At 37.6% G+C, this 17,756-nt stretch overlaps 1 protein-coding gene across 1 annotated transcript in view; it reads right to left on the bottom strand.

Annotated features, from left to right (window-relative positions):
• Positions 1-13,070: 13,070 nt before the first annotated feature.
• LRRC40 (leucine rich repeat containing 40) overlaps positions 13,071-17,756 on the bottom strand; it is a 47,254-nt gene continuing 42,568 nt past the window's right edge. Inside the window, exons 14-15 of the mRNA XM_047788659.1 lie at positions 17,410-17,595; positions 13,071-14,239 (exon numbers count right to left, since the gene is read on the bottom strand). Coding sequence (XP_047644615.1) covers positions 14,134-14,239; positions 17,410-17,595 — 292 coding nt within the window. The 3' untranslated portion in view covers positions 13,071-14,133. The remainder of the gene's footprint in view (positions 14,240-17,409; positions 17,596-17,756) is intronic.

Below are 17,756 nucleotides of genomic sequence, written 5' to 3'. Positions count from 1 at the left end.
AAGGACTGGCAGAGAAGAACAGAAACTGGATTACAGCGATCAGACCCAAATTCAGATGCACCCTCCAGTCCCCTCGTGGCCATACCCCTCCTTCAGACAGTCCCAGAATTCCTTCTCTCTCCCTCCCATCTCTTCTGGCCAAAAGAGTGAGCTTTCAGCTCTTCTGGTAGCTTTCCTCCCTGATACTCTTCCAGTGGTGGAAAGAATTCAAAATGAAAAATAAGGCATATATTAGAAATACGTTTCATGTAATTGCCATTCATTACGAGAAACTACTTTGGTAACATAGTGGGTCATTTTTAGTCCAGTAACTTCTCAGTAAAGGAAGAATCACTAAAACTTATTTAAAAATATTGCCAGAGCACCTCTCTGAAATAAAGGTTATTATCAAACAATATAGCAGAGGTAAAAGTTCTGCCAGGAAATGAAAATGATTGTTCTATCATAAGACAGAAAAGGACCTTGAGAGGATCTGGTTCACCTATCAGCCTTCAGGGAAGAATTAAATTCCTCCAAAGAACAGGCTACTACTTTCCTCAGTAACCCGCCCTGGTAAACAATAAATCATCTGTTTCAGCCCAGTGAGACCTTCCTTTTAAATTACCAGATTCAAGTCTGACATATACTATCCTCATACATGGAACAGTTCCACATTTTTCAAGAACATGTCTGCCATTTGGAAGAGCTGCCACTAGAGGGAGCCCTATATCTTATTATGTATCAAAGTCGCAGCAAGTCTGTGGCTTGCATAGCCACATTATCTCAACAGTCCTTGTTTATGCTTGTGATGGTATAACTGTTACTAAAATAACTGTCTATAAACTGTTGATAAAACTCTTAACACCCCTTTCCATACTTTTTTGAGAGAATAAATTTTAAATAATGCTCTAAATTTAAACAATGCTATTAAACAATAATAGAAAAAATATTAAAAGCTTTGAGCCTATTTTAAACAGTTCTGTCTTTTTTGACTAAACCTCCCAGGTTGTATCAACCACCCAGGACCCAGTTACAGAGAGACTCTGCTCTCTCTCTGAGCCTCAAGTGAACATGTGATTTCAAGTTTTGATATTCTAGTTGTTTGGCTTAATGATTATATCTACCAGTTTAATAGTTCTCTAACTTGCTTCTGTTTTCCAAATATTTTGTGCCTACCTATCATTATTTTAACAAACTTCCTTCAGATATGCTCATTCCAAATATGTGGAAGGATATTTGCTACAAATTATTTAAAATATGTATTTTTGAATGAGCTCTCCATAGCTTAAACATCAGGAGTTACATGTGCCTAGCATAGCCTTGGCTCTGTAATTCTAATACTAGTCCAGTATGAATGTATGTATCTGACACGTAGCAGTAACAAGGTATCTAGTATAAACTCCTAATTTTTCATTTTATCTATGTGTACAAGTAATTAGCATATTATAATCAGAATTTATTATAAAGTGAATAAGGAATATATTTCAAAATGTATCCCATAAAGTGATCATCAGATTCAAAGGGGAGTTTCCAATCTCCCCCAGTCTCCCTTCTTTCAGCCAGAATATCTGGGCATTGCAGGCACAGAGCCCCTGGCAGCCTTGGTGGCATGTGTCTTCAAGCTATTTTGGTTCTTGGGCATTTGGAAGTCAAGGCCTCTAATGGCTAGATCACTGTTTTTAAAACCAAATGTTTCTGTTTATTCTTCTAGGTGAATTATATCCTCATCCTCAGAGCTTAGCCAGCATCCTTGTTTGGGCCTCCCCTTTGCCAAGTCCATCAAAAGCTTACTTATTTGTGAGTTCATGGCACTTCTCTGCTAACCATTTAATCTTTGTTTCTTCTAAACCCAAGCAAAACTAGAAAGAAAACATGGGTGTTCTTTCCCAAAGTCTATGTAAAGCTATTTCAATCCTCTAGTTTGCTCCAAAGGAAACAGTTTCCTTCTGGCCACATGCTCGCCAAGTGTTCATAGCAAATTCGGTCAAACCTTCTTTGGGGGTTAGTGCTTTACACCTTCTCTATGACCTCGAGCCGGCCAATTTTAGTGCAGCATCTTGGGTTTGCTTACTAAGTATGCTTCCTCTCTTTTCAGAAAAGAAACTGATCTCCTAAACAAATTTAAATTGTACGCAGCATGGCCACACATTTTTAAGCAAATCTAGAAGGTGTCCGCAAAGAATGGTTGCATTCTTTTGAATACAACTTTTGGCTTTTTTTAGTTACCTTTTTTTTTTTTTCCATCCTTTCTCAGACTTTCAAAAGCCTTTCATGATAGGTTTGGTTATAGAATCTGGAACTAAATATTAGAATGAAAATTAGGAAGAATTTGTACTGACAATGATGAGAAAGTGAATTGAAAGCTATATTTGTCCAAGAGTGGGGTTTTTTGTTTGGTTTTGTTAAGGTGGGTGGTACTGCACTGCCTCTAAATTTTTGGCATCGGCTAGCACCTAGAATACTTTCTCGGTCACGTATAGAGAATTTAAATTTTGCATTCCTGGGAGCAATCTCAGCGGCAGCGCTTTCTATCTAGCAGTCAGCTTAGTTCTCCCAAGAACTGAGATCGTCTCAGAGCACAGGGACCAGTGGCCTATTGCTTTCACCTGGGGCTTGGAGCGACCATCTCTGTTTTACTCACCTGTACCCCCTGCTGCAGCACAAACATGGTCGTTTTCTCTCTGTGCCATAAAGTAAAGAGGCTGGGAAGCTGTTTGGGGGTACAACAAATGAGAAAATCACCCAGTTTGGATTGTGGTGAGGAGCCCTAAGCAGCTGAGGGATGAAAAGAAAGCAGGGAGGGGAGTTCCCACTGTGGCTCAGAGGTTAAGAACCTGACATATGTCTGTGAGGCTGTGGCCTGGATCCCTGGCCTCGCTCAGTGGGGTAAGGACCTGGCATTGCTGCAAGTATGGTGTAGGTCATAGATGCGGCTGGGAAACCACATTGCTCCAATTCGACCCCTGGCCTGGGAACTTCCATGTGCCGCGTGTGTGGCTGTCTGTAAATTTAAAAAAGGAAAAACAGAAAGCAGTGAGGAACCATTGTTTAAAATGCCTGCATCACTCCTCACAGGCTTCCCCCCTCCCACCTAGCTGCTGATTGTCCAACTGTGTCACCTCCCAGCAAAATAAGTGAATGATGGACACATTCAAGACTTATTTCTATTGTCCATTAAGCCAGAAATCACCTGTAAGATGTTGTTAGTTCGTGGGCAAGTCTCATTCTCCTAATTTGATTTTTCCTCTATGTTATCATTATACAAACTGTTCTTAACTAGTAACCCTTGTCCTTACGTGTTGTCCTTCTGTTTGTTTTAAATTACCCATCTCTGAGAGCCAGTCTTTGGACCTAATTTTCAGCCACACTTGTGGTGTCATCCAACTCAGCAGGAAGTATTTTGTATTTGACAGAATCACACAGTGTGCTGATCAGGACAGATTCTCGAGCAGAGGCCATCACTCTGCTATGCTCTTTATGAAACTATGAATGTTGCTAGCAAATGTTACAGATCTGTTGTGACCATTTTCTCAGAGAAATTCAAACTGAAGACTCTCTCCACACACACACACACACAATCAGGCACTTTTTTTTTTTCAGGTTTTCCCATGTTTCCCAAAAATGATAGCTAGCTGTTCTCCCTGTGACCTCGATCATTATAAAATACCAAAGACATTATAAAATGTCTTGGTTTTTTTTTTTTTTGTCCTTCTGTCTTTTCTAGGGCCACACACCCAAAGCATATGGAGGTTCCCAGGCTCGGGGTCAAATCGGAGCTGTAGCCACCGGCCTACGCCAGAGCCACAGCAACGTGGGATCCGAGCCGCATCTGTGACCTACACAGCTCACAGCAATGCCAGATCCTTAACCCACTGAGCAAGGCCAGGGATCAAACCCGCAACCTCGTGGTTCCTAGTCAGATTTGTTAACCACTGAACCACGACAGGAACTCCTTCTTCTTTTCTTTTTAAATTTACCATAAATATGCCCAGCACATTTACCTACACCCCTACAGCACTATATACTGAGAATATTCTCTCAGGCTTGTACGTAGGTTTGAATAGATGGATAGCTTAGAGAGGTGGTTAAGGAATTCTTTTCTAAGTAAGATTTGTCCTTTAGCCACTCTGTGTTTATCCTTTAAGAACAATTATCCCTGATTAAAACAATTTATGTTATTCTTGCTGTACATTCAATTTAATAAACATACATAAATGAGCAAAGGATTTTGAGAACAGTGGGAGATATAAATAATACAAATAAGCCATGGTCCCTCCGCTAAGAAGCAGTCTAATGGGGAGACAGACACATAAAAGTTTTTAAAAATGCTACTCTGTGGGTACAAAATATGAGGGGAGAGTGTATTATCGTTTCTTTCCAGTGCAATAAAATAGCAAATGTTTCCTTTCGGCTTTGTTGTTTTTCTAATGCGGATGAGGAGTCCTTTTCTATTCCCTTGGGAAGAGAGGCTCCTGTCCCTTATACATAGTCTTTTCCAAAAAGGACAAAGTCTCAGGTGACAGTGAGAATGTAAGTAACTACAGTAGCGTCTAGAACGAACAATATCTGGCAAGGACGGTCACTGGGCTAAGGTCTCATTTTCCTCTTTCATTTAGTTTTGTCCTTCCAAAGGGTTGCCCCAGGGGTCAAAGTCAGAAATCAAGGGCAGCTCTTTTTTCCTGGAGAGAGAGCTCCAAAGCCTGATAACAAAGGTCTATGGTTCCACTACCGTCAATCGCAGGAAAACGAGAGAACAGACAGTTAATCTTTAGTGTTTCTTGAAATCTTTGCTTTAAATTAATTTGAGGTTTAAACACCTTAAAAGCGTAGATACTTCTGGTGGATTTGCATGTTCTAAATACTTATGTACTTATATATAAGGAAAAGATCACACTCTTTGCTATTCATAAACACCTCCCTATTAGGAAGATTCTTTGTGTTTAAGAACAGGAGCCGTTTGAGTTCAGTAAGAATTGCAACTTGAGTAATTTTTATTTTTTTGTCTTTTAGGGCCCACCCACAGCATATGGAGGTTCCCGGTCTAGGGGTTGAATTGGTTCCACTGGCCTATGGTACAGCCACAGCAACGCCAAGTCTGAGCCATACCTGCGACCTATGCCACAGCTCAGCTCATGGCAATGCTGGATCCTTAACCCACTGAGCGATGCCAGGGATTGAACCGGCATCCTCACGGATACTAGTTGGGTTCGTTAACCACAGAGCCACAACAATGGGAAGTCCTTGTAGAGTATTTGTGATAAAATTTTCTAGGAAGTAGAAAGCTAAAGCGTGCCCAGAACTATACAGATACAGACCAAGAATCACGTGTGCCATTGAGATGGGTGGCTGAAATGCCTACGTGGCCAATCCGCACAGCTTTCTCTAAGGACCCTCTGGTGTTGACCATTTCAGTGGCCCTGACAACATCTCTTAGGCACTAAGAGGTTGAAGGCATCTAAATTCCCACAAGTTCTTCGGAGGGAAGAATCTTCTCAGAGATTATACTAGCAAGAGAAATAGCAGAGACAGTTTTACATGCAACAAAATCCCAAAATTTTTGTTTGCTCTTTGAGGGTAAAATCAAGAATTTTCACGCTCAGTTTAGGATTAACCTAGAGGTGGGCTAGCAACTGTCTAATTAAGGGGGGATTAAAGAAGTATATGAGGTCCAAAAAAAAAAAAAGACACATGAGGTCAACCATGTTCTGGAAAATTAGCTGCCATTTGGTGAGATGTGGTGGGTTTTACTCTGGAGCAACTTCGTGTCTTTGTGCATCAACTTAGAAAGTAGGATTTAATTAAAACAATTTGCGATGGACTGTGCAGCATGCTCGCATCTGGAAATGAGACCGTGCTTTTTAAATTCTTACTCACAGGGATTCTGACTCTCAGATATTACTTTGGGCATTTCACTGAAGACCAAGTTTGAAAGGTATTGGAAAAATCCCAGCATCTACGAGGTATAGTCAGTGGTCAATATAGAAAGGCAATTTTTAAGGTGTGCTATTAAAGTGAATTATTTAGTCAAAATGTCACCTTCATCCAGAAAGAACAGCTAGAGTGTGATGCCAGTCTTTTTTTTTTTTTTTCAGTTTTTTAATTAGAATTATATACATTTAAGGACTACGGCATGCTTATTTGATATACAAAAACCTAGGGAAATGATTACTACAGTCAATCTAAATAACCTCTCATCTCCTCATTTGGTTGCTATTTTGGGTGTGGTGAGAGCACCTGAAATCTACTCTCTGAGCACGTTTCCAGTACTCAAACAATATTGTTACCTATTTATAACAGTCTTCATCCTGTACATGAGCTCTCTATAGAGACTTACTCATCGTATGCCTTCTATGCAGACATCATCATTCCACTCACAAATCAACTGTTTTAATTTCCAAACATCTGTGGCAGTTGAAAGCAGTAAATGTCCTAATATTGCAAGATTGGCTTTTTTGTGAACTAGATGCTGAACTAGTATGATAAACTAGAGAAAACCATGTAGAAGTTTTGTCTATGACTCTTTAAGGTGTATGATAGAGCAGGGAATCGCTTATACAACCTCAAAAAACTGGGAGGAGAAATCAAATTGTTTAAAAAACAGAGTCAAATTTAAATTCTCAGTACATCAAGAGATGTGTTATAACAGCTTTACCTTCTTAAATATAAATTCTTTAAATTCTATTAAATACAATAACATCAGATGGCCTCTCAGCCTGAAGGAGCTCATGTTTGTCCAAGGTATGATGTGCCAATAAGAGAATCAGTATTAGAGTTCCTGTCATGGCTCAGCCGTAATCAATCTGACTAGTATCCTTGAGGACATGGGTTCGATCCCTGGCCTTGCTCAATGGCCTAAGGATCCGGTGTTGCCTCAAGCTGCCGTGTAGATGGCAGACATGACTCGTATCTGGCGTTGCTGTGGCTCTGGTGTAGGCCAGCAGCGGCAGCTCCAATTTAACCCCTAGCATGGGAACTTCCATATGCCACAGGTACGGCCCTAAAAAAAGGACACACACACACACACACACACACACTCACACACAAAGAGAATCAGTATTAAAACACACACAGAAAAAGCTAATCATTCTTTAGTTTAATGCAGACAAGTTAGTCTTCCTCCAGGCATCTGCTGCCTGATTTTAGAGACCATAAGAGAAATCAAAAGAAGCAGTTTCTTATCATACATCAAATTCACAGGCATAACTGCTAGTGAAGACCCCATTTATTATATTTACTTCCCTATCTCAAAAAGAGATCTGCTTAACTGTCCTTGGTATAAAGCAGTGCTTCAGGTAGCTTTAAAGATTAGTCTTGCATCAGGTTATTCTAATGCTTTCTACCTGGAAAAATCACGCATAGATGTCTCACATCCTGAAACTCATTGAAATATTGATATAAGAAGATATTTTAGCATAAGCAAGAGCACTATGGTCAAATTTCTATTTATTATCAAGTTTGCCTCCAAACGCTCAGCGGGTTGCAGAAAAATAAGGCATTTTATTGGATTTCAGAACTGTATGCACTCTTGGAAAAAAACAAAAATGTAATGGGCCTCTGGCATTTTAAGAACTCATTGCTGAGAGTGTCAAAGGAGTCAGTAAGGAATTCTAACCAGTAGAACAGCAAGTCATTAGTGAGAAAGAAAAAAGCATTTCCAGTGAAATCTATGTCCAGTGTCCTTCATTTCATTCAGACCATTTGAAGTCAAATGTACCCTAAAGACACTATACAATAATGGCTTGTCTCCTACTTCCTGGGTGATATTGTTTCTAGTTTTTAATTCGTGTGTGTTGGGAGCATGGTTCGGGTGAAGGATGTCACTACTGCTTGGAAAGTAGCTCTCTAGGAAGGGTAAAGTCATTTACAGTGAGACCTTCCCTCATCTCCTCAGGGTAATTGCATTTAAATACGGGCCAAAGGCTGACATCACAGGAATGAGGCATTAATCATGGCATTTCAGAAAGTAGCCTTTTGAAAAGCTTTGTGGACCAGACAGGTGTCTCCCTGGAGCCTCTGAAAGTACAGTAAGTAGGTCTGCTTTCACAGATTAGGCTGAAACTCAAGTCCTTGTTATAGATTGTCCTGGAATCCTGGTCTGGTTTGATCAGTTTATTATTAACTCCAGAATGACAAAGAAGGACTTATCAGGTAAAGTGAAATAACAGTTTTCTAAATAAAACTCATTTAAATTCTAGCTTACTTACAATAGCTGCCTGGTGGAGGTGGCGGGGGTGCTGGGGGACTGCAGATTTGAAAGCTGTGCTTTTTGGTTTTTTTGTTTTGTAGTACTTGGGAAGATGTTTCAAGCAGTAACACTTTAGGTGTGCAGTACTCTGGTCAGGCAGTGTGTGCGGGCTTTGAAAATGTGAGCACTGTTACAACAGGCTGCTTTCACTCATCAAGCTAAGTAAGCATGGACATGCCTGTGAAGGGCATCTTTGATCATATGGCTAATTTAACGTTTGGGACGAAGAGTTCAACATCACCAGGGTACAGAGTCCCCCCTTATGCAAAGTACAGCATGCTTACTGCTTTCTTCCTGCATTCCCCACGTAGCCTCCATGACTGGCAAGTCATTTTGTCCATTTTCATTGTTCTGGCCACACAAAGAATAGCCTGTTTCTTTAAATCTCAGATGTTCAAATTGTAGAAATCAACTCTCTGTCAAATATTTTCTCTACATTTAATTCTCAGCTTCTTGTCATGTTTTCATTTTTCTGCATTGGTTCCCATGGTAACAAGTCTGTTGGCAGAGAAATTGTGACTCTGCTTTTAGCCTTCTGCACAATACAAAATCCTTCTAGTGATCCTCAGGCAAGTGTCACGTAAAAAGGCAGCAAGAGACTACAGTTCCCAGGCTAATGCCTGTAACCCCTTCCTCTACCACATGCATTTTCCGCCCTTTCTCCAAACCAGGCCTGCTGACCGAGAGGAAACTCAGGATTCGAGGGCACTGTTCAGAATCCCTTCACCTGTTAGTGCAGGTATGCAAAGGCACTTATATCCAATACAGATGCAAGGATTGAACCATTTGGTTCAGGAGGCTTCCCCTTCCTTCTAAGTGTCAGAACTGACATAAAGGTGTAATTAGTGACAGTGCCATCTGGGGGCAGCATGGGGAGAAGCAACTTGCACTCATTTTCTTATAAAATGTACTCAGTGTGCATCTGAAATGTGTACAGCCCAGGGAATAAGTATGTCTTGAATTAGCCTTAAATCGGTGTCTAATGATAAGACAGTGGGGCGTTTAAAAGGATTTTCTTCCAATAAATAGTAAAGTGGCACCTGAGAGAAGATCAGGGAGTCATCTCAGGAAACTGAGCTCCTAAAGAGGAAGAGTTAACAAAGAATGTAGATAAGTGAAGAGGACACTAACTGGTGGCTGAATGTGAACCAGCTTCAGCTGGCACAATTCAGGGTTCAAGTGTGGAAAGCAAAGGAAATGAAATAAAATGAAAGCCAAGGAAATGGAATGTAGAGAAAAGAGTTTTTAAGAGTTAATAATAGTCTGCTGAAAGGGAGCCTGCAAACAAGAATAGTTTCATGCAGACTTTGACTCAACTCTATCCACAAAATATTATTCCAGGTAATGTCCTTTAAAAATAGGTTATACATTTTCTTTCGAATTTTAGAATTCCTTTGTGGCTTGACATTAAGTTATATGCCTAGCAACCCCAAACCTCCTATGTCCTCAATATTTAGAAAAAAGCAGGAACTGTTCATGAGAAATTAAACAGTCCTCGTATTTGAATGTGCTTTTTTTTTTTTTTCAGAAAAGTTCATGAATTCAGGGGAATGAAAATAGATGTTAGAAATTAAAATATGGGTATGTAAGTTATAGTTAATAAAATTGTAAATGATTCCTTTTGTTGGTTGGGTCTTATAAAATATGTGATGCTTTAGCACATCGAGGTTTTAAAGTTAGCAGATTATATTGTACAAAGGTATTTTTGGCCCTTTAAGAGTTATTTTCCTACATTAAAAAAGTTTTCTTATATTAAAAACTTTTTATTGTGACTCAGGTTTTATGTCTCTGTATAGACACACATAGGTGTTTTTCTTTGCACGCTTGTTTTGCACAGATAAAATAATGAGGTGAAATAATGCCCAGGTATGCAGGTCAACTGACCCTTATAATAGCTAGATTAGGGGAAGTATCTGATGAATGGAAAAAAATCACATATTTCTTTGTATCTTTCTCTTCCTCTTCCCCTTCCCTTATTTAGTCAGGAAATCTTAGGTAATTTTTTGAATAGTTCACAGGAAAACCAAGATGAAATTCTCAGGCGGATGAACTGAAAGCGGTTCCCATATTTGCTATGGTCATTTATTTTCAGAATGTACTGATTAAATATATTTTATTTTCAATACTTGCAGTCTTTCCACTCAGAGGACTCTTATTGGTCTTGAATGTGGGAAAGGCATCTGTTCAGGGCAGAAAGGAATGTTTTAAGTTTTACTCTGGAACCTTTGGTTTTAGCTTTGATGACACCTAGTGTCAATGGAATGCAATAAATGTTTAATACTGCTTTATAGTGTTTAGGCATTTCCCTTTAGCATCCCCAACCCTGTTTTCCTCCTCAGAAATGCAAGTCTTAGTTTTTCTGTTTGGAATGAAGAGAAAGATAACTGATAGACAGGTAAACCAGATATTTTTGTCTCAAAATAGTGTATAGAAGGGGCTAAAGGAAGCTTGAGGACAGTGACATTGTCTTCATGTGAAGGAGGAATTCTTTCCTAGGTGAAAATCAGAGGTTAAAAATAATTGTTGAATTCTGTTTGTAAATTTCAAAGACCATCAAAAGTGACTTTGCAAAAGTCGGGTTTGCAAGTACTGTAGTTTCATTTTTCCCACTTCATAACCACCCAAGGGCACGCCCCCACCCAGCTGTATATAAGTAAACCATAGGAACTACTGTCTCTTTCTATTCAGAAAAGAAATATTAAATTAACAACATCAATTCTAAACAAAGATAGTGATAGGACTTTAATTGATTAAGAATTTAAAAGATACTGTTTTTAGAATTTTTCTTTAAGTATTCATGAAAATTCTTTCATCTCTAAACTATGTGATAATTGATTTCTTTTGGCCTCAGTTATTTTGGGGCATAATCCTTTACTGCATAATGAAGCTCTAATTCTACCTATTTATATTAATACTTTCCATATGCTAAACACATGCACACGCACAAATTTTCCATTTTCCTTTTGAGGTCACAGAACTTCATCAGTGAAATATTTCACTCTTCTGTAAGTTTAAAAAAAAATCTAAGCAGTGATGCAACATTGGGCCATTATTTTAGTAAAATGAAGACAGACTCTAGACTCATATTCCTTTATGACATCTGACTTCACTACCATATGTGCAGCACAACAGTGACATCTTAAGGCCAGAGCTCCTTTAGCCAGAAAGAACTTGAATTGGGATCTGTTTTCAAAGACACTCCTGATACTATCAAGTAATTTTCAAGTTTACAATTTGCCATTGGTAGATCTTTATAAGTGCTTCTTTACTTATGACTTATTTTGCAGTCTTTGTGAACATTTTAATGTGCACTAGAGGAAACACATCTCATGTAGACATATTGTATATTAATGCATGCATCTCACTGCATCGTTTACTGACACTCCCCTTGTAAAGCTTTTATGGAAAAAACAAGCCACAGCAGTATAGCAAAAGAGGCTTAATCTTTATAAATTGGGGCCTTTTCTGTCTCTTTGCTAGCCTAGGTGGCTGTACTCAAATTTGGGTTGGGAGGGGGCCGGAAACACCTCTTACCATTTAAGGTTTTCTACATGGGTGAACTCTATCTAGCCAATTCAAAACAAATTGCTTACTTTAATAAAAAATTTTACCATTTTATAAAAAATTAAATCATGACATGTTTAATTGAAATGGCTGTATTGTAATTAATATTTTGAGATAATTGTGATTTTGAGCTTAAATTATATATAAAAATTGTCATTTTTGTATGTGTTAAAAATACTACTGTATCACAATTAACAGTACTTTTTAGTTGAACTACATATAGATGTAAATAAAAACTGAATGAAGACATATTTACTACTTTATTAACATAGATTGTGAATGTAGTTAATGGTTTTTTTGCAGTATGAGATCATGACAACCTTGAAAGCTGCTTCATTTTATGTGCAAAGAAGTCCTATGAATCTACATTTTAAATTTACTGAATCAGTGAAATTACTTTGTCAGTTAATTTGCAAATGCAAGCTGTATTCTCCAGTTTTATTTTACGTATTGACACTAATCAGTAAAGGTGTACAATGTGATTAGAATGCATTTTGAAGATGCTTTCTGTACAGATACAAAATACAGGGACTAAAATAATGCTGTGCAGTGTATAGCAGAGCCATTTTTCGGCTTTGGTGTACTCAACTTTTTCAGTATTTAAAAAAGTGTTTTGAATAATATAAGAAGTCTCTTTATTGTATAAATAATAAAATGTCACCTTATTGTAAAGTGTCTTTTGTTTAATATCAGATTTCTTAGGCAGCCAGAGTCCTTGTATGAAAAGGGCATGTTTCTTTTAAAACAAAAACATAAACACTGTAATCAATATTTGAAAAACAGGAGTTCCCGTCGTGGCGCAGTGGTTAACGAATCCGACTAGGAACCATGAGGTTGCGGTTTCGATCCCTGCCCTTGCTCAGTGGGTTACCGATCTGGTGTTGCCGTGAGCTGTGGTGTAGGTTGCAGACGTGGCTCGGATCCTGCGTTGCTGTGGCTCTGGCGTAGGCCGGCAGCTACAGCTCCGATTAGACCCCTAGCCTGGGAACCTCCACATGCCGCGGGAGCGGCCCAAGAAATGGCAAAAAGACAAAAAAAAAATTGAAAAACATAACTTTTTAATGAACATGTAGTATTTTTATTAGCAATAATTTTTTTTTCATAATATGAGCATGCCTCAATCATCCAAAGGCTATTTAATTATCTACCTACATACGTACCTACTCATCTATTTATATAAACTAATATACGTTCTATTGATTGGTTACTTAATAGAATCACATGGTAAGTTTTATAATGACTCATTAGCCTACTTCTGATATTTCTGAAATAAATACAAATGTTTATATTTAATTTTTATTAAATCAAGTTCACCTATAACAGATTCCTTTTAGAAAATTACCACATGACTACAATTTAGTTACTGAGATTACAAGCAAATTTAAAAATTAAGGCCATGGAAATTAAGAAAATGCACAAGGATGGATTAGAACAGATCAACAGAGTAGATTATATATACAAATACCTGCTCAGTAAGTATTTAAAAAAAATACAGTTCAAGATTTTCATGCATTAGTTATTCTCTGTTGCTGTTATACATAGAATTAATAAAATTTCAGTACTTATTTTTTAAAGAACAAAGGTATTTTTTTAAATGCTCACACTCTATGGGAAAAATATGCAGATTCAATTTCTTCAAATTTCTTGAATCCAGAAGTAGTAGATTATTGTATGGAAACTTAATACTAAGACATCTTTAAAACAGTTGGTAAAGTTTTAAATTCAAAATTGTGAGGGCAATTATAGCAACACTTTTACTATTTTCTCTACCAATAGTGATATCTTGTGTAGCATTTCTGTGACATTAGAAACCCTGACAAAATGAATTCATAAAACATGGGAAAAAGGTTAGGAAAAAATTTCAACTACTTTAAAACAAAAACAAGACAGTAAATATTCATTTAAAACTTATACTGACACTAACCGCATCAAAAAAAGTCCTATCATGGGTAATGAAAAGCCTTGTTTTTGTAAATCTCAACAAACAGTATTAAATAAAATTCAATTTTATATCCAATAAAAAGGTAGAAATTGGATGGTCATATTCAAGTCAGTTGGTCATAACATATATAACACAAACAGAAATAGGAAAAAAAATCCCACCTCTACAAAAATTATTTGTCATTATAAAAGTATTAAACAATGATAAATAAAAATTCACTTTTGAAGAAATTATTATAAGGGAATGAAAGTGAGTTGGGTAAATCTTATGAAAAACATTCAGAGCAAATTAGGAACACTATATGTGGTTACACCATTATAAATGTACGTGATACCCTAGAAAAATGTTATCAATTTAAGAATTCTAAATATTAACATGACAAAGATTATATAACAATTCCAATTTAACTAGGGATTCGGTCTCTCAAATATTCCAGAATAGCAGCTGTTCCTTTCATTAATATGGCTGCTCGTGGAACCCGGAATGGATTTCCATCTAGTAGTAGTGTTCTAAACAAAAGAGAGAAATTAAGAATTTTAACATTTTTCCATTAGGAAGCTTTTCTACTAACTTCATGTGCTATTTCATAAAAATGTACGTGTTTTTAAAGTTTTGTCCATTTTCAAATCTAAGGATTTAAACAGTTGGAATAATAACTACAGTTATAGCAACACTGATTGAATACTTATTATGCGAAAGGTACTGTTCTAATTTACATTCACTGACTCTCTTAACAACTCTATGATGTAGTCACCATTAATATTTCTATTTTATAGATAAGGAAACAGAAGTTCAGGAAGGTAAGAAAGACTTGACCAGGAGTTCCCATTGTGGCACAGTGGAAATCAATCTGACTAGTAACCATGAGGTTGTGGGTTTGATCCCTGGCCTTGCTCTGTGGGTTAAGGATCTAGTGTTGCCGTGAGCTGTGGTGTAGTTTGCAGACGCTGTTCAGATCCCTAGTTGCTGTGGCTCTGGTGTAGGCCAGCAGCTGTAGTTCCGAATGGACCCCTAGCCTGGGAAATTCCATATGCTGCAGGTGTGGCCCTAAAAAGCAAAAAAAAAAAAAAAAAACAAAAAAAAAACCAAGATTGCACAGCTATTAAATAGAAGAGCTGTGATATGAACCATCATTTTACTCATTACCTTCTCAATCCTATGATGATCATGTACTAAATGGCTGAATTATATTTGCACAAGTGTTAGAATGAGCAAACTGACAAACACTCAAATCAAAGACTATAACACAGTCAATGTATCCTTCTCCACACTGGGAAACGTTAACACTTGTCTGACCTCTCACTCCCTCCTTGACTAGATACGCATATAAAATCTAAAATGCTCTGAAATATGGTTCAGTTTAAGATTTAAGGCCTGGTTGATTTGTTTCTTTACATAACTAATGACATAAATTATAAGGCAGAGATTTTAGGATTCACAACATGTTATACAGAAAATCTAAATTATATCTTAAAATATTTCTATGTGCCTTGGGAATTCTTTTAAAGAGCGATTTTCTTAATTTACAGAAAAAAAGTTCATTACAGTCAATCTTTATTACTCACGGACTCCACTGCTAGTTTGCCTACTCACTAAAATTTATTTGTAACTCACAGATCAATACATGTGGAACTTTGAAGGTCACCTTTGGACATGCATAGAGCAGCAAAAAATTTGAGTCACTTAACAGATACATTCCTAGCTGAGATCAAAGTGACACTGCCTTTTTTGCCTCAGCTCTCATACTGTAAACAAGTGTCCTTTCCACTGTGTATTTATTGTGACATTTTTGTATGTTTGTACTTTTTGTGGTGATTTTGTAGTTTAATATGGCCTACAAGTATAATGCTGAAGCGTCTAGTTTTTCTAAGCATAAGAAGGATGTCATGTACCTTACAGAGAAAATATATATATTAAAAAAGCTTCATTCAGGCATAAGTCACAGTGCTGTTTGGCATAGTTCAATATTGATGAATCGATAATATTAAATAAGGTGTCATAATACAGAAACACACATAACACAAGGTTATGTACTGACTGATTGATGAAAATGTGACCAGAGCTTGAAGGAGCCTAATTCACACAGAGAGTAATAATGGTTCAGTATTTACTAATTTGGTGTTCACAGAGACTTAATAGAATACAACTACAGCACATAAGAATTAATTTACTTGCCTTCTATAATTCAGTAATATGGGGTACAGAGCAGATACTAGTGCTGTCCTAGTAAAATATGCTAAATTATCATATGCATTTTTCAATAATTAAACTATTCTGGGAGTTCCTGTAATGGTGCAGCAGAAACGAATCCAACTAGGAACCATTGTTGCAGGTTGGATCCCTGGCCTCACTCAGTGGGTTAAGGATCCGGCGTTGCCGTGAGCTGTGGTGTAGGTTGCAGACGCAGCTTGGATCTGCCGTTGCTGTGGCTGCAACTGGACCCCTAGCCTGGGAACCTCCATATGACGTGGGGGTGGCCCTAAAAACACAAAAAGACCCCCCCCCCAAATTACACTATTCTGACACATTCTGTTTAGACACAGGGCTTTCTGTTCACATCTCCAGTTCCCTTTATAGTCACTTAACAAGCACTTATTAGGTGCTTACCATGTTCTAGGCACTGGGATAACTTCTTTCTAAAGGAGGACAAAGAGGAGTTCACTGATGGTGCAGTGGGTTAAGGATCTGGTTTTGTCACTGCAGTGGCTTGGGTGATGCTGTGGCGTGGGTTTAATCCCTGGAATGGGAACTTCCACATGCTGTGAGTGGCCAAAAGTAAAATAAGGTAGGACAAAGAAACAAAGCAGATGGGAAATTAGAGGAGGGACTAACTCTGCCTGGAGTATAGGAAATATTTTCAAAGGTGATACTTAACCCAATGAAAGCAGGGTAAAGGCTGGAGTTCCCATGTGGCTTACAACATAAAAGCAGGATAAAGGCACTTGGGACTGGGATAACAGGAGAGTAACAAAGACCCTTCTGGACTTGAAATAAATGGTGGTAATCTATAATATAATCAGATTCTGAAAAACCCTATATGCACAGCTAAGGAATTTATATTTCCAGTGGTTTCAGGTTATACACATGCACAGTGCTAAGTATCATGAAAAACAATCAGTTATTACTGATTTATAGTATTTATATAAATACTATAAATATATAGTATTTGTTTATACTATTTAAACAAAACTAAAAAATATATTTGGTAAAATTTGAAAAACAGAATTGGGATTCTGAGGGTTTTTTTTTTTTTCTGTCTTTTGTTGTTGTTGTTATTGTTGTTGTTGCTATTTCTTGGGCCGCTCCCACGGCATATGGAGGTTCCCAGGCTAGGGGTTGAATCGGAGCTGTAGCCACCGGCCTACACCAGAGCCACAGCAACGCGGGATCCGAGCCGCGTCTGCAACCTACACCACAGCTCATGGCAACACCGGATTGTTAACCCACTGAGCAAGGGTAGGGACCAAACCCGCAACCTCATGGTTCCTAGTCGGATTCGTTAACCACTGCGCCACGACGGGAACTCCAGGATTCTGAGTTTTGTTACCTGTTATTTCAATAGGACATTAAATTTTTTATTTCAAATTGCCTGCAAGATTACCACAAAAAAACAAAACAAAATAAACAACACTTCAACAAATTAAAAAAATGGAAAAACTTAGTAGAATGGTGCATTTACCTTAAGTTCACACAATTACCAAGCTCTGGTGGAATCTGTAGGAGGTCATTATTTTGAAGGTCCAATGTGATCAGATTTTCCATTGTCTTCATTTTCTGAGGGTCCACAGATCCAACCTGATTGTTACTAATCAAAATTGTTTCAAGTGTGGGAATTCGATACAGAACTTCAGGTAGTATTTTGAACCTATTAAAATATGAACAGTACACCTAAATATATAGGAATCAGAGGCACAATCATTCCTTTGAATAGATGATCCTAAGTTTGATATCATGAGATAAAGCCTTCTTAACATAAACTTTTTATATTTGGTTTAAGTTCTGCACTCAATTTCACAGAATATTTTA

The sequence above is a fragment of the Phacochoerus africanus genome, chromosome 8 (assembly GCF_016906955.1).
Source record: "Phacochoerus africanus isolate WHEZ1 chromosome 8, ROS_Pafr_v1, whole genome shotgun sequence".
Taxonomy (NCBI): domain Eukaryota; kingdom Metazoa; phylum Chordata; class Mammalia; order Artiodactyla; family Suidae; genus Phacochoerus; species Phacochoerus africanus.
Note: the sequence above shows the minus strand (reverse complement) of the source record. Positions and strands in the feature narration are given on the sequence as shown.